A 23,066-nucleotide genomic window follows, 5' to 3' on the forward strand; every position below is an offset into this window, starting at 1 on the left:
AACTTAGGTTAGAAATTAGAATATTATATGAACTTCAGATCCATGGTACAAAATAAATCTGAAATCCCACCTAATAGCTTTTATACTTTATAAAAGCACAGTACAGTACCTATGCATGGATATCAGTAAAGAGGTCTCTTACAAGTCAGTTTTATGACCTTTGAGTTTAAGAATGCAGAAGACTGTTTTTGTACATACTTCCCTACCATGCATTCAATCTACTACTCCTTAAATGAAAGCAGATCAGCCCCATTGCTTCAAGTTAAAGAACAAAATAACTAGGAATGTTGGGAACCAGATTTTATTCTATTCATCCTTTTACAATTATGCAAGACATTCATTTGCTGGATGGACTGTTTACACCACTGTCTTTTGAAAAATAAAAATACAGTAATACATCCCAAAGTAATTAAAGACTTAGGGGAGGAAAAGGTAAAAGCCCTCTTTGATACAAACATTACAGGAACATTAAAACCAGCTGTTTCTAGAACACATGGGCAAGGATGTTCCAAGTTCGTTACAGGAAAAAAAGCATTTAACACGTTTAATAATCAAAGCTTTCACTCTCTTTACACTGATGCTCCAAATAAGACACTTCTAAGAACCCTCCAGAAATTACTACTACTGTCACTCAACATACTGGAACCCAGGGACCTTAGATGAAAAGAACACTGTCAAATGGAAATATTGTATGCGGTGTTGTTGTAGCCATGTTGACCAAAGGATATTAGAGAGACAAGGTGAGTGAGGGAACATTTTTCATTGGACCAACTTCTGTTGGTGAAAGAGACAGCTTTTGAGCTTACAGGGTTGGTCCAATGAAAGGTACTACCTCACCCACCTTGTCTCTCTAAATGGAAATATTGTCAATATAAAAAAAAAACCAGTTAAAATACTATCAGACATTACACCTTCCTTTGAGTCCTCCAGAAAAGTTGGGGTTTTACAGTCATATTTACCTATGTTTACAATGGATGTCTCTCTTGTTTTTGTGTCACACACAAATAGCAAACTGAGTTACTACAGAGGAAACTGAATATGGGTATAAAATGCTGTTGATGCCTGAAACAAACTGAGAAAAATGGAAAACATTTTCTTTAACCTATTTTGCTTACAGTAATCTTAGGTGAAACTTTTGACGACAGGTAAAAAAAAAAAATCAGACATGTGATTTTTTTTAAAAAAATTTAGCTGTATCCCTTAAAGAAAGTTATATTCACAATACATACTCTTTGCTGAACCAACAGCTACACACATCTAAATGCATTGTTCCATTTTCCAAAGCCACAGCAAGACATGCTCACATTAGAGATCTAGCTCAGATTTTCTACACTGCACACTCCATGTGTGCCTCCAAAATATATGCTAAATGAAAAATAAATTGTTTTATTACTTAAATAATATTAGCAGAAGTACTTTAAATCTTTATAGTCAAAACATGGTGTATGCCACAGAGAACTAAAACTAAAATCTGTGCAAGGCTCCAGGAGACAAATTCTGTTCTCAGTCACACCAACGTAGATCTTGAGTTACTCCACTGAAGTCAATGATGTAACTCCAAATGTATGGAGGTATAACTGGGAGTACCCTGGCCCCCATGCTTCTATAGCAGACTAAATGAAACTGGCAGGATTTCTAAATTTAAAAAACCTCAATTTTGAGTTAAATATTAAAATAATATATTCAGTATAATAGCCCTTGTGTTATTTATTTGAATATTTAATTTAATTCATTTTGCAATGTTCTCACCCTTTCAGCCTTCAACTTAGATTTTTTGAGGGTGGGTGAGACAATGTATAATTTCATCATAGATTTGTCATGTAGAGAAGCTAAGGTTCTGGCTGATGATTAAGGGGTGGTTGGGGTTTTTAGTCCCTGAGAAGGCATAGGAAGAATTTTGGGGTTGCGAGATGGGCACAGCTAAATTCTGTCCTAAAATAATCAGCAGTGAAATCGTTAACGCTGACATTTAAATTGTCATCATTAGGTTTCAGAGGTAACACTCGGTCAGAAGAATGGGAGCAGTTCACACTTTTTGGAGCTATTGTTTCATGCGGTCTACAGTCTAAGTAAGACACTGCACCAGTTTACATTTTATTCACTTTTTAAAGTTGCACCTTGGTTTCATAGACAGGAACAAGCTTCTAAAAGCTTATTAGAAGACTTTTAAATAACATTTAATATATAAAGTACTTCTCAACAAAATCAGTGATGGAGCTCATTTAAAATAGCAATCCAATCACTAATTTACCTGTTTAATATGGCAAATGGTGGCATCTCGAGGCACATCCAGGTTGATGTAGGTTCCAGTTGGGAGCAGGAAGTCCACAGAGATTAAGCCATCAGCTCCTATCTGTGAATCCACTGCCCAGATGTCCAGGATGTCTGTCATGGCAGGAGGCATTATGGAACCTGAATATCATAACCACATGGCCCTAGGAAAAAAAAAAAAAAAATCAGCATTTTATAGTCAGACATTTTAAATTCTTCTGAGATTTTGTATGGGTCTGCTTGCACAAATCATCTTTCAAGACTGGAGCCTAGGGGTTACCAATTGTGGTTGGACGTATTCCTGGAGGTTTCATCACATAACAAAGATTAACCTTTAATTAAAGGTTAATCTTTAATTTCTGGAGGGTTGGCAACCCTACTGGAGCCTGAGATGTCTGACACTGCAAATATATGCAAGTAATCAACTTTGTAGGCTGGTACTCCTATTCATCTCAGAGACTACACAAGTGACTAACGGTACTTATTTGTGGTTGCAAGATCAAGGCCTAAATTACCAACTACGATTAATTATATATACACATTTTTCACTAATTTACCTACCTACCAACCTCTGTTTAAAGTAGTGGTCAAAAACTTGTACAGACTAGAAATGGTTAAAATACCAAATGAATAGGAAAATGGACCAAACAAAACTGTTTATATATCTGAATATACGGTAGCATGTATATTCTAACGAAATGTATGTTCTACTGCATTCTATTATGTTATCAGGAATGATCATAAAGGTTTACATATTTCTGCAATATTTAAAGTCTCAACTAATTCCAATCTATTCTAGGTAGGTGTTCACAACCATAATAATAATAATAATAATAATAATAAAGTACATATTTGTACTAATAAGATCCTAAATATTACTGGGAATATTTCTGAGCTATCAAATCTAAGATTATAGAAATTAACATAAAATGTGGTGTTCACATGTATATAAATTAAAAATGTACAGATTAAGAAATCAATTACATTCATAGTATGTGTGATATTGAATAAAAGCACAAGAATGGAATATTTATTTTTTTCCTATTGAACTAATGAAAAACTATTAATATGAGGAACTGCTACATTAGTGGAGTAAAAAACACTGCTTTTAAGTTGCATATAAAGAAATGTGTAAATTGAAAATATTTTCTAACTGATTTGATTAACACTATATTCAAAACTGGTGGTAAAATGTGTGACATTTAAAATCAAAGTTTAAGTTGTCATTTTCAGACATCTTAAACATAATAAAATGACAAATTCTGAGTTAGATAAATGAAATCCCCCCCCAAACACATCTACTTTCAACATTTCCTAAAACAATATTTTTAATGCAGGTAAAATGCATGCTGTACATACATGTTCAGCAATATAGAAATATAAAAACAAAGCACATCTCTCTTCAAATACTTTTTATATTTAACAAGCTTACACTGGCTGCTACCTACTCACAAATAGAGTGATTAAGGATTATAAAAGCAACATGTTCATAAGTCTATAAAACTCCTTATTGGGGTTTAATGTTGTTTTTGTCTAGGGGCAGGAATCTCCTACTCTATCTTTGGGAGGCTTATAGAGTTCTCATTTGCTATGAAACCAGCTAATTACCACATCTAATTGCACTGACTAGACAACAAAAGAAACTCACACACAATCAACACCAATATGAATCAGTTCAGTTAGTTCTTTCTGCTTGATTTCCCCGGCTTTGTATTCTTAGGCCTGGGTCTACACTGGGGGTGGGGATCAATCCAAGTTACACAACTTCAGCAACGTGAATAACGTAGCTGAAGTCAACATACTTAGATCAACTTACCGTGGTGTCTTCACTACGGTGAGTCAACTGCTGCCGCTCCCCCGTTGACTCTGCCTGCGCCTCTCACCGAGCTGGAGTACAGGAGTCGACGGGAGAGTGCTCGGGGATCCATTTATCGCGTCTAGACTAGATGCAATAAATCGATCCCCGCTGGATCGATCGCTGCACGTGGCCGGTAGTGAAGACATATCCTGGGTCTCTTTCTCACCCTCCCAACAGTCCTGCCAGTTCTTCTCATCCCCAAATTCTATCTTTCCATCAACCCCACCTCCACCCATACACTACCCCTTCTATCTTCCTCAAAAGCATCACAGCATTCAACATTAGCTTCCAGTTGAAGAAGGCTGGAGGATGCTCCCTCCAGACCCAGTCAACAGTGCTCCATTTACTATAGGGTGGGGAGGGTCAGAAGACTGCAGAAAAGCACTCCTTCATAGACAAAACAAGCTGCCTTTGTAGCACTCCAAACCTTTTTATCCAACAATATGAGATGAGGCAATCACGGTCCGTCCAAGATTAAATAAAATCTGGTACTAGCAATCTAGTCACATCTCCTCTGCTTTTATCCTTCTTTCCCTGCTCCTTGTTTCTGCTCTGTACTTTGGGATCAGACCTGCATTATTTCACCACTAAGCACTTCTACTACAACATCAGCAGGAGAAGTGGGATTTCAACTTTAAGGATATCGGTTTTACTCAGCTGCTGCGCCTTCTGGGAGCCACAGAAGTGCTATGTGCAAGAGCAGCAGACTCAAGTGCGATCCTCTTCTGATACACTTATGTACAGGGAAATTAAAAACAAAATGCAGCAACTGCAATGAAATCAAATTGCTGACTATTGCAGTGTAACAAGTCTACCTTTGATGTAGTGTCTTGCTGACATGGTATTCACATTTTGCTGTAATCCTATTACAAAAAAAAAAAAAAAAAAAAAAAAAAAAAAAAAGTCCCTCCTGGATGTTGGGATGGTAAGAATTAGTCTTACCGATTAACCCGCCTTAACCGTTAACCCCTGTGCCACCCCAAGTGGCCCCAACCCCAGCCGCCCCAACCCCAGCCACCCCAGCCCTTTAATCAGTTAACCATTTAAATATTTTTAATCATTTAAACAGTTACATTTTTAAATGGTATTTACATCCTACCTGGAAGTAAAGGTACCTATACATGTAGGTATATCCAGAAGCAGTATATTATAGTTTGCCACTTATTTTTTGTCAGTCATGTAATCAAATTACAGATAAATAATAGTTATACTGTGTGTCAGACTTCATAAACACCCATGGGCTCATGGAATACATATCTGCACCCACATCTCAAAAAACAAGTTAGTTAGTTACAGTACAGGTAAGTAACAGATTTTTCGTCAAGTGGCTGCAGGACTTTATTCCACACAGGTGACTCTCAGACATTAATGGAAGGAGGTGGGGCTTGGAGTCAACTTAAATAGCAACTGAAGTACTGCAAGCCTGGCTTGACATGAGCAATTGGACGTGGTTAAGGTCTCATTTCTTGGTGGACAGGATTAGAGAGGTAAATGGATCAGCAGGCTAGAAACAAAATGTCTGAACTAGCTAAAGTAAGGGGAAGTAGCCAGGGAAACATTTACAATAGATAAAATAAGCCTGGGACATAAGATGAGGTGAAGAATAAGTTGAATATGGACATTGAATGGACAGAGCATGCTGTGTGCAGGGAATGGTTTCTGCGAGCAGTCCAGCTATATTCACTTCTTGGACCAGATCCTGTGCTCCACTTAGGAGTGAATCAAGAATTGCCTTTCCTCTTGAGGGTTCCAGGACTAGCTGTTCCAAGAAGCAGTCATTTGAAGTGTCAAGAAACTTTACTTCTGCATCCTGTCCTGAGGTGACACATATCCAGTCAATATAGGGATAGTTGAAATCCCCCATTGTTGATTTTTTTATTTGTATAGCCTCTCTAATCTCCCTGAGCATTTCACAGTCACTATCACCATCCTGGTCAGGTAGTCGGTAATATATCCCTACTGCTATGTTTTTATTATTATAGATAGTAATCCCAATCTATAGAGATTCTATGGTATAGTTTGGTTCATTTAAGATTTTTACTTCATTTGATTCTATGCTTTCTTTCACGTATAGTGCCACTCCCCTACCAGCACAACCTGTTCTGTCCTTTCAATATATTTTGTACCCTGGTATTACTGTGTCCTATTGATTATTCTCACCCCACTAATTTTCTGTGATGCCTATTATATCAATATCCTCATTTAATACGAGGCACTCTAGTTCACCCATCTTGTTATTTAGATTTTTAGCATTTGTATATAAGCACTTTAAAAACTTGTCACTTTTTAGCTGTCTGCCATTACATGATTTAATTGAATGGGACTCTTTCATTTGACTGTTTCTCATCAGATCGTACCCGTATTTTATCATCTTCCATCCTCTCCTCCTTACTAGCACATAGAGAATCTCCATTAATAGATCCTCCCCAAAGGGATGTCTCTGTCCAAACCACATGCTCCTATGCACTTGTCCCCCCGCCCTTAAAATTAAAAAGGTTGCAGAGCAGTTTTTAAACTAAGTGCCGGCAATTTGGTACCATTTTGGTTTAGGTGGAGCCCATCAGTTTAGGTCTTTAGTACATTTTCTAAAAAGATAATTCAAAGCTAGGAGATGGCATATAGGGATTGCAAAGTTTAGTGCTGCAGTCACACTTACTTCTTGCGATAGTCTAGGTTCTGATCCAGTGAAAGTTCTGTCTCCTACAATCATGAGTCTTCCCCCTATCAGTTGACAATTCTGTTCCAAGGCAATGTAGCTGCCACGGGAGGTAATGGTTGTAAAAGAAGAAAAGCTCTCTTCAGTAGCTAGAGACTAACTTATGGAGGACTTTGGCTAACATACAGAGACTTTAAACTGTATTCTATTCAACAGTGAATCACTACAGACAGTGGAGCACTGATGGTTATACTCATGGCAACCTGTTCTACTGAGCAGATGCACTACTGTATTTTGTACAAACTGGACTGTTTCAGGAGTTGTGGCTCCATTCCTAAATACATGCGAGTTACAACAGTCAAGCCTGTGTGTGATCTGTCTTCATGGCTAGGTCCATGTAGGACAGCACTGAACACAATCTTCTGGCCCATCACAGATGATAGTGGGCATTTTTTGGCACTATGGTTATTTGGGTATCCAATATCACTTTCGAGTCCAGAAGGACCATAAAGCTGTAGGGCTATTTAACTCAAATGCAGAAGCCCTTTGATAAATCAAGCATGTTACAAAGGAGCCGCTCTCTTACCAGTGTCACCTAAATTCAACTTTAGACAACTGCCCTTCAACCATATTCTGATTTTGGCTAAGCATGGAGAAAGCTGGAAGATGGTGCTGTTCCTGTTTAATCTAACAGATGTAGAGCTGGATGTTGCCTGCATGCTGCTAGCACTTCAGTTTGTGTGGCCTAAGGAGGTCTTCCAATGGCTTCATCTATCAGTAAATGATAAATACAAGGGAAGACACTTGTGGGTATCAGAAGGTGAGGGGCTTTGGGAGTGAAGAAACAGTTGCCCATTATGACCTGCTCGGTTCAGTCAGAAAGAAAAGGATTGGAGCCATTTCAGAAGGTTTCTGTTCATCTCTGCATCTTCTATATGGAACCACAAAAATCTAATTGTTAGAGACAGCCTGCATCAAACTAAAGATTCAGATTTAGTAACATTTTGCTTGTGGTCACTGAGATGGAGTAGCAGGGTTCACCTTAAAAACAAGTAGCCTTCATTTATAACTTTTAGGAACACAAATGCTTTCAAAGCAAATATTTTTTCCTCGACTGAAGACCAGCAAAAAACCTAAGAACTCCCATTTTCATTCTGGAATTTTTCTTTCATTTCTTGTATATGATTTCCAATCAGCTGGTCCTCAAAGCAAATCCATGTTGACTGAGATCATGTTAAAATTAAAACATGTAGAAAAACTAAGTAGTTCCCAAGAATGGAATTGGTGCCAGCATGAACATATTTAACATTGATCAGATTCACTTACCTATATCAAGTGGAAAGTTTGCCCTGACAACTGAGATTTTAAGCTTTTTTCTTTGAAGAAAGTTACATTTCAAGCACCTCTGGTTGCGAAGACAAACTTTTCAATATTAATATGAGATATCAGTTCTGAAAAAAAAATTGAGGGAAATTAATACTTTAAATGCATTAAGTTTTAAAATGAATTTTTTTCAATATTGTGAATTGTCTAGCATTTGTGTCTCCCCATTCAATCACTCTCACCGTAACTGTCTCTAGCATGTTATGCCGTAACTGGCAATTGCCCTGATTTTTAGTGACAGGAAATTCACTTGAGCAACCTTCGCTCTAATTTAACAAAGTTATATTTGTTCTACATCACACACATCCCCTAAGTCTGCTTAGAAGTGTTGCTTGTTGGGGTAGTCATAAAGGAAGTGAAATCTCTATTGTCAGGCATTGGTTCTGGTATACGTACTGCAGCAAAACAAATTAATTTAATCAGCCGCAATAGGGATGGAGAGGAAGAGGGGTGTCACTCCATTTCAATTTGGAGCATGAAATTTAAAAACCAAACATTTTGTTCCCCCCCCTCCCCTTTTTTGTTAAAGATGAACTAGATTAGTTTGTAATTACAGAACTCATTCTGATGCTGTGAACAATATTCAAATAGTGATATTCAATAAAGATATGGGACTGATTTAATTTGACTAAATATTTTGTAACCAAGAAAAAACATACAACAAAACCCCTAATGTACTTATTTGGGATCTTTTTCTGATTTCTGATATTCAATGTAAATTATCAGAAACCTTTCAGGTTCCATTCATATTTTTGGTTAAAACTAGAAATTACCTATGTTACTCTGTAGTTTGGAACATTTCAAGAAGCCAGGATGCAAACTTTAACACAACTAAGCACTCATTTAGTGAGATGTTTACTTAACATTTTGTTCATTAGTGAAATAGATTAGTGTCTTTTAGAAACAATATCCAATCATGATTCTAGTTCTGCCACTAGCTGACATCATAAAGGTCAAGGGAACAGTACTGGTCACAAACATGGGACTGCTGTGAGAATGAGTCATGGGCCAAACTGTATAACATGTGGTGACTAACGAACAACCCTCACATCTAGTAACTGAAATTGTGCCAAGAAGACATCCGGATGGCAAAGGGAACCATGAGAAGCATTTAAGAGATTTCAGCTAAAGGAAAAAAGTGCCATTTCAGGCTCCTAAACTCAAAACTATTTGTGTCTACTGTCATTGTAAAAACCATTTATCATACAAAAGGAGGAAGTAATTAAGGCAGCAGTTAATCTTGGTGTTTCTAGTATCTAGTTAAAGATTATTTTAATTTAGCAGAAGCACAGCTCAATATTATATACCCTTTGAAGTTACAAGTTGTGATTTTGCTAGATAAATATTTTCCTATGTAAAGTGCAGTTCTCTAAAATGAGTGTTTTTTTTAAAAAAGAAGTACTTCGGTGTTTCATATTTGTGTGTCTCAGTAATTTTAGATCAAATTTGGTCAGTTTGCAAGGTCTGTCTGTCTTAAATTCTACCAACCCTAGAGACTCACCCAAGGATCTAAAAACTGAACAAGGTTAATTCCTGTCAGCCGATCACCAACAGTAATAAAGATGCTGAAAGTCAAATTATGTCTTGATTACATCTGTATAACCATATTATGCTCTCATTTACATTGGAGTTGCACTGAAAGGCTGCACTGGTTGTACCTGGAAGGCATAATTTGACCTGCAGAATCTTTATTATTGGTGATGGACCAGTTGTAAAGAACCCATCTTGAGTTTCGGATCCCAGGCTGAGATTTATAGCAGTATCAGCTAGGGGGAAAAAAGTAACTTGTTAACTGAGCAAATTTGAACTATAATCATTTAAACCCAAACATGGGACAGTAAGTCAAGCAATAACATAACAGCTAATCTGTTGTATTGAACAAGACAGCTATTTTAGTGAAATTTTTGTTCTCTAAAAATACACTTCTCAGTAGATTTCCACATTTGGGTCTGTGTTTCAAGCATGAGACCAGGTTGGAACACTAACAGCTTCAAAGTTTTCAGTCTCTGAGGAATCTTGTAAAGTCATTTGAGCACCCTTCCAGTTGGTGCCACGGGCTGCCCTCATACCTACCACAGCCAGTTCTTTTGAAAAGCAGGAGGGAACTCCTAAATAAAAGCTGATTAAAATATAAGTGTACACAAAAAAGGTAAAGCACTGAAATGTATATCCTCAGAGAACAAGTATTACAGGTAAGGAATATTTTGGCCAAGGGAACCATAAGCAGGGCTACATATATAGTTCCAAGTGACAGAGGATCTAATCTCTTTCATGGACATCCACTGATGAGGATGCTGCTCATGGATTAGATCTGCTCTTTTGACTACAACAGGAATAGTTTAGGCTTCTTTATTACATTTCCTTTCTCCTGGTCTCTGGCAGCTTCATTCTGCCACCACCTGACAGAGAATGGGGTTACTCTCACTGCTCACTACAATGGGAAGAAGTAGAGGGAGAATCTTTTCTCTCAAACCAATGGGAAAATAAAATAATTGATTTTTTTTAAAAAATATATTCTCTACCTGTTGTGACATTTGTCACAGAGTGAACTGACCTGCTAAGATGTATGTGGCTCAGCCTCACACCTGTGCCAGGTGTAGCCTGCTTCCCCAGGTAAAGGAAATCATTCCAGGGGTAACACAATGGGAATCTGTGGCTCACTAACCAGGCCTTTTGGGAAAATATAAAAGGCAATCTGAATTCAGTTAGGGACAAGCAGGTAGTCCAGCAGGGAATCTGAAGGGGATTGAGGGTCAGGGACGGGACCAGGGGAGAGACTCTCCACACCAACCACAGGAAAGGCTTGGCAGGAGCTACCTGCAGGGAGAGGCAGGAACAAAAAAACTTTTAAGATGGGAGTAATGAATCAGTGAACCTGTAGGAGGCTGGAAATTTCTAGGTTTAAAATTCAATTGTTCTGATAGTAAACCTGTCCCCAGGAGGAGAGAGGAATTAGAAAGTACCAAAAGAGGTGGTTTCGTTTGGCTGCAGAAGTAGAGAAACTGATGCAGCGGCAAAGTCCAAAAACAACCTTCCTTTTAGAGCAGCCTGCAGATCCTGGGTGCTGAATCTGTATCCCCTTCCAATTCTCTCAGTGTGTTTGTATGTGTCAAAGTGGTCTAGCCCAGCTTGCCATTTTATCACACCTCCACTGTTTCCCTCAGGAATGTTTCAGATGCCAACATAAGTAAAGGAAGGAATTCCTCTGTTTTCGTCTGGAGAGAGCATACTTAAAAAGTTAATTCTGGAACAAATTAGGGCACTGACCATGAAAAAAATCAAGAAACAAAGATTGGAGTCTACGTTTTGTTTAAGTCATTTCATCTTCCATTATTTATACATCCACCAAAAAGTGGAAATCACAAAATATATGGTTGTTTTTATATTATCCTAATCATCATCAAATGCAGCGTCTCATCTTTATGAAACCATCTAGTAAGCTAAACGCTATATATATATACCCACAACACACTAAAAACATGCTTTTAGTACAGTATGATTATGTTTAATTGGTTTCCAATATTTAAAAACTTTCTATCAAAGGTAACTGTAGACAGTTTTAAAACTGAATATTTAAAACTTGATTCACAAAAGTAAATATATTTTGTGCCAACTTTATCTTTCCCCAAAGTAATTACCTACATTTCCTTCTGAAAATAGTAATCTTAAAAAGAAAAAAATATACCTATGCTTTCAGCAATCTTTGGAGCTTTTTCAGGGGAAAAAATTTTTTTTTTTTTTTTTTTTTTTAAATCTCTAAAAGGGAAGGAAGGCTGCATTTATTTTCAGTAAGAAAGTAAAGAATTCTACTCTTGCACATGTGCCATAGAACAAGACCAGAGAGTCTAAAATGCAGCTAAGGTTAGATAAATTTTAAAAAAGTAATTCTAATGAATGAATAACTGCAAAGCTTTCAAGTTGTGTTATGAAAGTTTTGGATAACAGCTGGGTTTAGCTACAACCAGAAAAATTTGCCCCCTAAGGAATGGCATAATGAAGAATAAAGCAATTCAATTCAAGGTCTCAATTCTGCAAAAATCATACACATGCTTAACTTTTAAATATTTTTAGTAATTAAACAGTCTTATTGAGGTCAGCAGGGTTACTCCTGGGATAAAGTGTTTAAAGCTTTGCAGGAAGCAGGTTCAATATTGCAAAGGAGAAATGCAAGTCTGCTACCTCGTAATCTGAATGAGCTTTGTGATGTAGCAACATTATGTACATCAAAACAGTATGGTAAATGTACACAAAATTATTGTTCTCACTAACATTAACACATGGTAGAGACCTTTTTATGAAGCATTAAGAGAAAAATTATCAGTACTAACTAATCCTAAATATTAGAATGCTAACTGCTTCCAGAATAATAATTTCATCCTGAACTATCTTGGACTGAATGGTACTCTGAGGCCAAAAGCTGAACTATGAGTTTATTATAAATCAGGGTATGATTCTTACATGTTTAATAAGAAGCATTATCATATTACTACACTAAAAGTTATAATTAAAAATTTCCCATCCCAGCACATCCTTAAGTTCAGAGAGGCTTTGTCTCAGAGTAATGTCTATATATTTTTTACATTATGTTTAAAAATTGAATTAGGAAAGTGTTGCCATTCATCCAATTTAAGCATAAATACTGGATAGCTATTCTGGGGACAAGAACTTTGTTGGCCTGTAGGGATGAGAGTGTGAGAGAAGCATGGGATGGAGAAACAGAAATGAGTCAAATAATTTAATTTATCATTTTTATTAAACATTTTCCCTTTCAGTAGTCTGACAATCCTACATTTTTTTTTAAATAATTATCAGCAGAAGACTATAGTCAATGAGAAACATCTTGCACCTCCATCAGCATCCATTTTAATCATATGCTGGCATATTTATCATTAAGTTATTGACATCCAAAATTGATCCAAGTTAGCTCAGTCCTTTTAAAATAAACATGTTGGATCTTGTCTTGTATGTTTAGGTTGGAAATTTTCTTTTTTCCTGAACGCCATACTCCAGAGATTAAATGTTTAAATAGGAAACTGGCAGAGTGTGTGGTGTTCCATTATTTTAAATTAACAAAACAACAAAACAAAACCATAATGCAGTACCTCTTCTGCTAACAAAGAATTACAAACTATTCACCAGAACAGAATGAAAGAGTGTGGGGTGCTGGAAAGAAAAAACAAATGTATCGGCAATATAACCTAAAACACTGAAGGCCTGACGATACCCTTACTTATGTCCCGTAGCACTTACTCTCCTGAACAGACTCATAAGGCAAGGGTACAATCTAGTCCTAAATGAATACTTCATATACTTTAGAAGTCAGTAGTAATTTGTACATCTGAAAGCATATTGTGTTCACCACCACCAGCCAAGACATGTGGTCAGAATTCCTGTAAAATGAAATACCAATACTTGACCTCAAACTGATATACTGAAAACTGGCATAAAATGTTCAGATATGCACTAAGAAAAAGGTAGTGCTCCATCATGCAGAGACTGTTTTTGTTCTGTGTTTGTACAGCACCTAGCAAAATGGGGTCTTGGTCCATGTCTAGGGCTCCTAGATACTATGGTAATACAAAAATAAATATTAAATCCGTTTATTTTAAGTTGCCTCTTTCAAATAGAAAGCCACAATTTAAATATCAACAAGGGACTAGCTTAAATGATTTGTATTTGATCAACTGAGTAAAACTTAACTTTTAAATACAGAAAAGCATTTTCTATTCTAGTTTTTGCTGAAAACTAATATGACGTTTAAGTAGAAGGTAAGAACAACATGAACAACTAATTTGCTCCCATTAACTTTATCAATTTAAAGTTATACTTGCCCAGTATTTTACTGGGTGTTGTAATAACTTGTTGCAACTGTTAAACACCACATTCCAAGATGAACACCACTGCCATCAATACAGTCTTTATTTAGTACTTGTTCGGTCATGTGGCAGTCAAGAGACTAAGTAAGACTCTTGCAGCAATGAAAACAGTTAGAAAAGGCCACAACAATACCTCACTGTCCCTGGCAGACTAGAGGACAATCTAACCACAGTAGTATACTAGGAAACAGCAGCAGCATAACACATAGTCTAAGGACCAGAAACACCAGGCATTGACAATATCATCTTTGTAATCATTTTTCTAAATACGTAAACATTCAATACTCTAAAAATGAATAAAGAACCATGAAAGGAAACATTTGAGAACGCAGGAGAGAAAGGTATCTGGTGACAAAGCTGGATAAGCAAGTTAGAATATGAAGTGTGGTTTGTTATATTTTATGACATTTTCAAAATAAAATTTCAACCAAAAACCCTTCTTCCTTATTCAATGGAGAAATTCACATCCCTCATGTAGACCCTGTGAATAGGATGTGTCCAAGGGAATTGATGCACACATTGGGGGATATATGGAACTGAAACCTCTTCTTCACTTAAAACTGAAAGTCAGTGTAAGAAAAGTCCCTGACCCCAAGATCTCAGTCTATACGAGAGAAATGATGGAAGAAAAAGCATTAGTATTTCCATTTTACAAATAAGAACTATGGCACAGACATATTAAGTGCTTAGCCCAAATTCACACTGCAAGTCTGTGGATTTTTCTTGGGCCAACTGCATTTCCTGAACCGAGTGGAAGCACTGTGGCCTTGCAGCTGTCAATTTCAATTTAAATGGTTTAACAATTTAAAAAAAAAAAAAAATACAAATAGCATGATTAAAAACACTGAAGTCAGTGAAGCCGGAAGATTTTTTCATCTTAGTACTTTCATACAGAATTGGCATTCCAAAATTATGGCAAAGCTTATAAGAATTCAAAACATCTACAACGATGCAATGAAGAGGCATTTCTAAATCATAAGTTACTATAAATATTGCATCTATTTCCCAGGAGTCTGTTTAAACTGGCATGAACTGACTGTATGCAATAAGAGATTAGATAGCCCCTTTTAGTGATGATTGTTGATGAAATTAGATTTAAAAAAAATAATAATCAGCATTTACCTTTCTGAGAAAAATGTCAACACATAATATGGCAAATATTTTAAGCGTATTGCTTTAATTGTTGGGTAATAGACTGGTATGAAAAAAGATGTGTATGAATTTAAGCAATCAAGATAGATTTCTTCCTTTTCTTTTTAAAAGAATATACAAGTAAGAATTGTTGGGCTTTTTATATTGCTTTGTTCAGTTAATTCTTGTAGCCTTATTTCATTGTAACTTTATTCTACCACCTCCCTCATATTTTAATCTGCATTAAACAATGAAAGTTGAGGACAAGATTTTCAAATGCGAATACTTACAGCTGAGCTTCTACTTCCATATTTATATACTTAAATAAAAACAGTGATCATCAAAGGTGCTAGGCAGCTAAACCTCCCAATGACTCCAAGAACATTTGTAGGTTCTCAAAACAAGTGGAAAAAAAATCAGGCCTCTGTTTCTAAAGTTATGATCTTAATTTTAGGCACGCCGGTTTGAAAAGTCTATCTTGAATTTAATTGGCATTACTCTTGGGGGCATTCTGTGCCACTGTGCAATGCAGAATTTTGCAGAAATTAACATTTTATGTGCAGAATTTCCTTTCCCTGACAGAAATGGGCTGCAGTGCTGCTGGCCACCTCTAGCAGCTGCTGGACCCGGCAGAGCCAAGCTCACACACAGAAGACACTGCTGGTGGGAGGGGGAGGGAGCTAGAGGGTTCCTAGCAGCTGCAGTTCCCAGCACACACTGAGGGAATGAGACAGTGGGGAGCAGGAAACTCCATGCAAGCCTGGGACCAAGCATCTGGCTGTTTCTCCCTCTGGATCCCTGGGCTGTGGGGGGAAGAGAGGGAGGAGAGTATCTGGGCAAGTGGGGCCCCCACAGCTGGGCTCTGTGTGGGAGGGGTCTATTGGTGTACAGAAGGATTTGGTCATGGGGTTCACAGAGAAGTTGAGGCAGGTATGTGATAGCACTCCCCCACACTATACAGCTGACTTTTCTCACTCCACTACAGTAGAAATCAGTTCTGATTGGTCAAGAAGCAAGGGCCATTAAAAAGGAGTCAGGGATGCAGCTCCTGTACACTTGAACTCTATCAGAACTTTCTTTCTGCTACTCTCAGAATGGGTTTCCATCTCTACTGGGGCCACTAGGCACTATTGTAATACAAATAGGAATAAAGCACACACTACATAGAGGAATTATTGTAGAGTGCTGTTTGAAACTTTCGACCATTCTGATTGAGTTCTGTTTACATTTCAAAGTATTTGAGAACCTCTTGAAATGAAGATATAGGGATATGGATATTTAATATGAAGGATTTGACCATTTTTATGAAGTATTTAAACTTGCAGTATTTTTTAAGAATTTAGGCAGCTGCTCAAAACAAGGGGCTTGCAGTAAGAGTTTCAGTACTGCTTAAATGAAGACACTGAAATGTTCAATATTAACTAACCTACTGCAGTCAAGAAGGGAGTATTTGCTTTCCTTAGTTATGAAAAATACCAGTTCACAGGTCCTTCTGGGCTTTCGATAGAAACATTTGATCTCTCCCTCCCTACTAATAGTGAATACAATTGGCAGTCTATCATTGTTTCGATGTGCGTGGTTACTTTAATTTTTATTCCTTTGTTTGGAGCTGCTGTAACACATGAGAAATGTCTGTGGAGTATAACCAGAGAGAATTTTTTTTTTTTTTTTTCAAAACTGGCAATATTTTAGAGTAAAAATGGTCCCCACTAAAAATCATGGTACTGAAAGTCTGTTAAAGAACAAGCATTACAAATGGAATTCTATTTTACATGTCTGAATTTTGCATTAATTCCTTTTGAGTTTGTTATAAAAATGTTGTAATGCATTTGAAGACCACCTTTCATGTTGTTAAGCTCCTAATAAAAAGATTACTTTTGGCCATGAACTTTCCTAGGACATAATGCACTGGCCCAGAAAACCAGTGCATATTTAAAAATAACCTTTGTTCTGCTTTTAACTATTCCTCCTTCATCACCACAACATGCAAGTTACATCCAGATGCTAAATCATAGAATCATAAGCTTAGAAAGGACCTTGAGAGGTCTTCTCATGCAGTTCCCTGCATTCAAGGCAAGAATAAGTATTATCTAGACCATCTCTGAGAAGGTGTTTGTCTAACCTGCTCTTAAAAATCTCCAATTACAGAGATTCCACAAGCTCCCTAGGCAATTTATTCTAGTGCTTAACTACCCTAACAGAAAGTTTTCCCTACTGTCCAACCTAAAAACCACCGTTGCTGCAATTTAAGCCCATTGTTTTTTGTCCTATCCTTAGAGGTTAACAAGAACAATTTTTCTCCCTCCTCCTTACAACATCTTTTAAGTACTTGAAAACTGTTGTGTCCTCCCCCCCACACACACACTAGTCTTAGCTTTTCCAGGCTAAACAAACCCAATATTTTCAATCTTCCCTTGTATTTTCTAGACCTTTAATCATTTTTGTTCCTCTCTTCTGGACTTTCTCCAATTTGTTTACCTCTTCCCTGAAATGCGGCGCCCAGAACTGGACACTGAGGCCTAATCAGCACAGAGTAGAGCAGAATTACTTCTTGTGGTCTTGCTTATAACACTCCTGCTAGTGCATTCCAGAATGATGTTTGCTTTTTTCGCAACGCTGTTATACTGCTGACTCTTATTTAGCTTGTGATCCAGATCCCTTTCCGCAGTACTCCATTCTAGGCAGTCATTTCCCATTTTGTACGTATGCAATTGATTGTTCTTTCCTAGGTGTAGTACTTTGCATTTGTCCTTATTTACTTCAGACCATTTCTCCAGTTTGTCCAGACCATTTTGAATTTTAATCCTATCCTCCAAAGCACTTTCAATCCTTCCCAGCTTGGTATTGTCTGCAAACTTTATAAGTGTACTCTCTATGCCATTATCTAAAATCACTGATGAAGATATTGAACAGAACCGGACCCAGAACTGATCCCTGCAGGACCCCACTTGATATGCCCTTCCAGCTTGACCGTGAACCACTGATAACTACTCTCTGGTAACAGTTTTCCAACCAGTTATGCACGCAACTTATAGCAGCTCCATCTAGGATGTATTTCCCTAATTTATTTATAAGAAGGTCACGCAAGACAGTATAAAACGGTTACTCACCTTCTGGTAACTGTTCTTCAAGAAGTGTTTTTCATGTCCATTAGGTGTGCGTGCACGGACGTGCACGGTAGCCAGAAGATTTTTCCCTAGCAGCATCCGTCAGGTTGACTTGGGGGCCCCCTGGAGTCATGCCATCATGGCGCTCAATATAGACCCCAGCCAACCTGCCACCACCTCAGTTCCTTCTTGCCAGCTACTCTGACAGAGGGGTCGGAGGGTGGGTATTGGAATGGACGTGAACAACACATCTCAAAGAACAACAGTTACGAGAAGGTGACTAACCGTTTTTTCCTTCAAGTGCTTGTTCATCTCAATTCCAACCAGGTGAATCACAAGCCTAAGTTCAGGAGGTGGGGTTGGAGTCTTCCACTGATGGGAGCACTGCTCGTCCGAAGGCTGCATCGTCTCTGGCCTACTGGGTAATCGCATAGTGAGTGATGAAAGTATGGATGGAGGACCACATCGCCGCTCTGCAGATTTCCTGAGTGGAGACCTGCACCAGGAATGCTGTTGATGAAGCCTGCGCCCTGGTAGAGAGCGCAGTGACTGGGGGTGCGGGAACCGCTGCCAGGTTGTAGCACTCACCAATGCAGGACATGATCCATGACTAAATGCATTGTGACCGACACAGGTAGACCTTTCATTCTGTCCTCCACGAATAACAACCGATTTTTTGAATGGCTTCATTCTCTCGATGTAAAAGGCTAGTGCCCTGCAGACATCCAGTGAGTGAAGTCTCTGCTCCCTGCAAGTGGAGTGCAGCTTAGGGTAGAATACCGGGAGAAAGATGTCCTGGTTGATGTGAAACGGTGACACAACCTTCGGGAGGAAACCCTGTCCTTATAGAACATGTGTAAGGAGCCTCTGATATTAGGGCCTTGAGTTCAGACACCCTCCTGGCTGAAGTAATCGCTACCAGGAATGCCACCTTGTAAGACAGGTAGAGCAGGAAGCATGTCACCAATGGTTCAAAGGGTGGTCCGATGAGCCTAGAGGACCAGGTTGGGTCCCAGGTGGCGACAGGCTGACAGACATTAGGGTACAGTCTGTCGAGTCCTTTTAAAAATTGGCTGACCATAGGGTTAGCACACATCAAGCAGCCCCCCGCGCCCGGATGGAAGGCCAATATGGCAGTTAAGTGCGTTCTTATTGAAGAAAACAAAAGCTCCTGCTGCTTCAGATGGAGGAGGTAGTCCAGAATGAGCGGCACTGAGGCTAGTGTCGGGAAAGAATGGTGCTGCGCCGACCACACTGAAAATCTCTTCCACTTGGCAAGGTAGGTGGCTCTCGTAGAGGGTTTCCTGCTGCCAAGGAGGACTAGTCTAACCTGGTCTGAACAGGAAAGCTCCATCGGGTTCAACCACGGAGCTTCCACGCCATGAGGTGAAGTGACACGCAGTTCAGATGTTGAAGACTACCATGATCTTGTGTCCTGGAAGAGTGACCAGGGCTTCTACAGACATGTCTAGGAGAGATGTATACCAGTGCTGACGGGGTCAGACTGGTGCTATCAATATGACCTGAGCTTGTTCCCTCCGGATCTTGAGGAGTACCTTGTGAATGAGCGGTATGGGCGAAAAGGCGATGGCCTCCCGATGGAAGGAGGAATGTGTCCGCTCTGGTGCCCAGGCTGTGATTCTTGAAGGAGCAGAACTGCTGGCAATTCCTATTGTGCCGCGTGGTGAATAGGTTTATCTGGAGAAAGCCCCACCTCTGGAAGATTGAAAACGTGACGTCTGGGCGAAGGGACCAATCGTGGATGTGAAACGACCCGCTGAGGTGGTCCGCCAGCTCGTTCTGTACCCAGAGGAGGTATGATGCTTGCAAGTGTATTGAATGTTCCCCACAGAAGTCCCACAGCATGAGGGCTTCTTGGCACAGGTGAGAGGAGCATGCGCCCCCATTTGTTGATATAGAACATTGCTGTTATATTGTCCATCATAACAGATACACAACGTCCCATTAAGAGTGCACGGAAGTTCTGGCATGCTAGGCGCACCGCTCTCAACTCTCTGACATTGATGTGGAGAGCCAGGTCTGCATGAGACCAGAGACCTTAGGTCCTGCCGTCTCCCAGACGAGCTCCCCAAGCCAAGTCTGATGCGTCCATCACTTGCAAGAGAGACGGTTGCGGACTGGTGAAGGGGACCCCTGAGAATACCTCCTAAGGGTCGAGCCACCACAGGAGGGAGTCGAGGACTGGGCGAGGCAGGGTCACTATCCTGTCCAAGCTGTCTCAGGCTGGGCGATACACTGACGCAAGCCACGACTGAAGAGATTGAAGCCTGAGTCTGGCATGCTACACTATGTAGGTACAGGCAGCCATGTGACCAAGAAGCTTCAGGCAGTTCCTTGCTGTGGTGATGGGAAACCTATCTGATGCCTCGAATGATATCTGTCAGGGCCTGAAACCTTTCTTCCGGCAGGCATGGCCAAAGCTTGGGTCGAGTCCAGTACTGCTCCTATAAACTCTATCCTCTGGACAGGGGACAGAGTCGATTTTGCTTCGTTTAGAAGGAGACCCAGGTTGTCGAAGGCGGCTCTGATTAATCTGACCTGAGCTTCCACTTGGATCCTGGAACAGCCCTTGATCAGCCAGTCATCAAAGTACAGCAACACCTGTGCCTGGTGCCTGCACAGGAACACAGCGACAACTGCCATGCACTTTGTGAAGACTCGAGGTGCTGCTGACAGGCCGAACGGAAGGACTGTAAATTGTTAGTGGGTATTAGTACCACAAACCTGAAGTACTTTCTGTAGGGCTGAGTAATTGCGATATGAAAATACGCGTCCTTCAAGTTGAGGGCGACATACCAGTCTTCTGGATCCAGCGAGGGGATAATGGAGGCCAAACAGACCATTCAGAACTTTAGTTTCTTCACATACTTGTTGAGTTCTCACAGGTCCAAGATGGGACTGAGGCCGCCCTTGGCTTTCAGTATTAGGAAATACTGTGAATAGAAGCCCTTGCCCTTCTGTGCCTGAGGAACCTCTTCCACTGTCCCTAACGACAGGAGCGAGTGCAGCTCATGAGAGGGGTCCCTGAAGAGGGATGGGGAAAGGGGATGGAAGGGCAGGAGAGCACAGAATTGCAAGGAGTATTCCCCCTCTACTGCATGGAGCACCCAGCGGTCCGAAGTAATACTTGAAGTAATGCAAGGTAGAAAGGGAATAGTCGGGGCGGATCCAGATCTCGCTCTGGTGCACCGTCCTTGACCACACCTTCAAAAGACCGATTTGGCCCCTGAAGACGGCTTGGAATGTCCCATGCCCTGGCCAGAGGGGACACGGCCTTCTCCTGCCGCTCCGATTTCTCCTTCTGGAGCCATCTTGGTAGTTCTGATGACCAAACCATTGAGGAGGCTGCGGACGGAAGTGTCTGTGCTGTGCTGAAGGTATAGAGAGGCCCAGGGACCTGAGAGTGGCTCTCAAGTCTTTAAGGCTGTTTATTCTCAGAAAAAAAAAAAAAAAAAAAAAAGACAGAAAGCTAGAGTCTCACCCTCAAAAGGCAGGTCCTGAATGGTTTAATGTACCTCATAGGGGATGTCAAAAACCTGGAGCCATGAGCCCCTTCTCATAGCCACTCCTGTGGCCATAACCCCAAGTGCTGCCTGAAGGGACACCCCTGAGAGGAGTCTCCCTTCCTCAACCAACACTGAAAACTTGGTATGGGAGTCCGAGGGGAGCAACTCCGTGAATTTAGCCATCGCCGAGCAGGTGTTATAGAAGTACCTGCTGCTGATGCACTGCTGATTGGATATGCGGAGCATCTGGCGAGAATGAGGAAGAGACCCCCGCATGAGGGGTGGCTGCTCACTTCCTTCGGCACCCAAGGGGTCCCGCACCACTTGGGTTTCTTGGGTCAGTCCTGACCCAGATGGTGTCGTGCCCCTCAGTGTAGGGGCTGCATACACCGACGCAGGCACTGCCAGTGCCGAAAGTGTCATCAGTGCCAATGTCATTCTCAATGTTGGAATCGCTGTCATCGCCAGTGCTGGAGTCTACATCACCGCTGGAGTCCCTGCCGGTGGAGGTGTCAAGATGGTAGCGCAGATGATAATGGACTTACCCCCAATACTGCCAGTGCCGGCGGGGGGACAAACGAGGCCAAGGCCACTGTTGTCGCCCTGGAATGAGAACCTTGGCTTCGACCTTGGCTTTGATGAAAAGCCCAGGGAGTCCAAAAGGGCCATTGCGCTGGTGGCTGCCATTGGGCAAGCCACGGTGCCGGGTAAGAGTGCTGGTCCCGGGTTGACGTGCACCATCTGCTCCTACTCCTCTGGGACCGATAGGAGCCTGACTCCGAGGTGTCTGAAAACGATGACCATGGGAGTGCAGTACTTCTAGGCACCGAGCTCGGGGATCGGCAGCACCGCTGCGTGTGCTCCACTACTGGGGAGTGGCGCTCCAGCCATCATAGCGGGCTTTCCCCTTGAAGGATCCCAGGGAACGACCAATGCCAGCAACCTGTCCCGTCTAGGAGGTGAGACCGATGCATGAGGTGAAGCAGGTCTTGGGCTGCTGGATCTGTGGACCTCAATACTCCAAATAAAGACAGGTTTCAGAGTAGCAGCCGTGTTAGTCTGTATCCACAAAAAGAAGAACAGGAGTACTTGTGGCACCTTAGAGACTAACAAATTTATTAGAGCATAAGCCGTCGTGGACTACAGCCCACTTCTTCGGATGCATCCGAAGAAGTGGGTTGTAGTCCACGAAAGCTTATGCTCTAATAAATTTGTTAGTCTCTAAGGTGCCACAAGTACTCCTGTTCTTCTTTTTGT

At 40.4% G+C, this 23,066-nt stretch overlaps 1 protein-coding gene across 6 annotated transcripts in view; it reads right to left on the reverse strand.

The window, feature by feature from the left end:
• PIK3CB (phosphatidylinositol-4,5-bisphosphate 3-kinase catalytic subunit beta) overlaps window positions 1-23,066 on the reverse strand; it is a 205,981-nt gene that overhangs the window by 105,553 nt on the left and 77,362 nt on the right. For 5 of the 6 annotated variants that reach the window (XM_034780765.1, XM_034780766.1, XM_034780769.1 and 2 more), the window contains one exon: window positions 2,252-2,435. In XM_034780765.1, the coding sequence (XP_034636656.1) occupies window positions 2,252-2,404 (153 nt within the window). In that variant the 5' untranslated portion in view covers window positions 2,405-2,435. Of the gene's footprint in view, window positions 1-2,251; window positions 2,436-8,111; window positions 8,237-23,066 lie in introns of all 6 variants that reach the window. The other variant, XM_034780764.1, reaches the window with a different exon arrangement.

Source organism: Trachemys scripta, chromosome 9 (genome assembly GCF_013100865.1).
Source record: "Trachemys scripta elegans isolate TJP31775 chromosome 9, CAS_Tse_1.0, whole genome shotgun sequence".
NCBI lineage: Eukaryota > Metazoa > Chordata > Testudines > Emydidae > Trachemys > Trachemys scripta.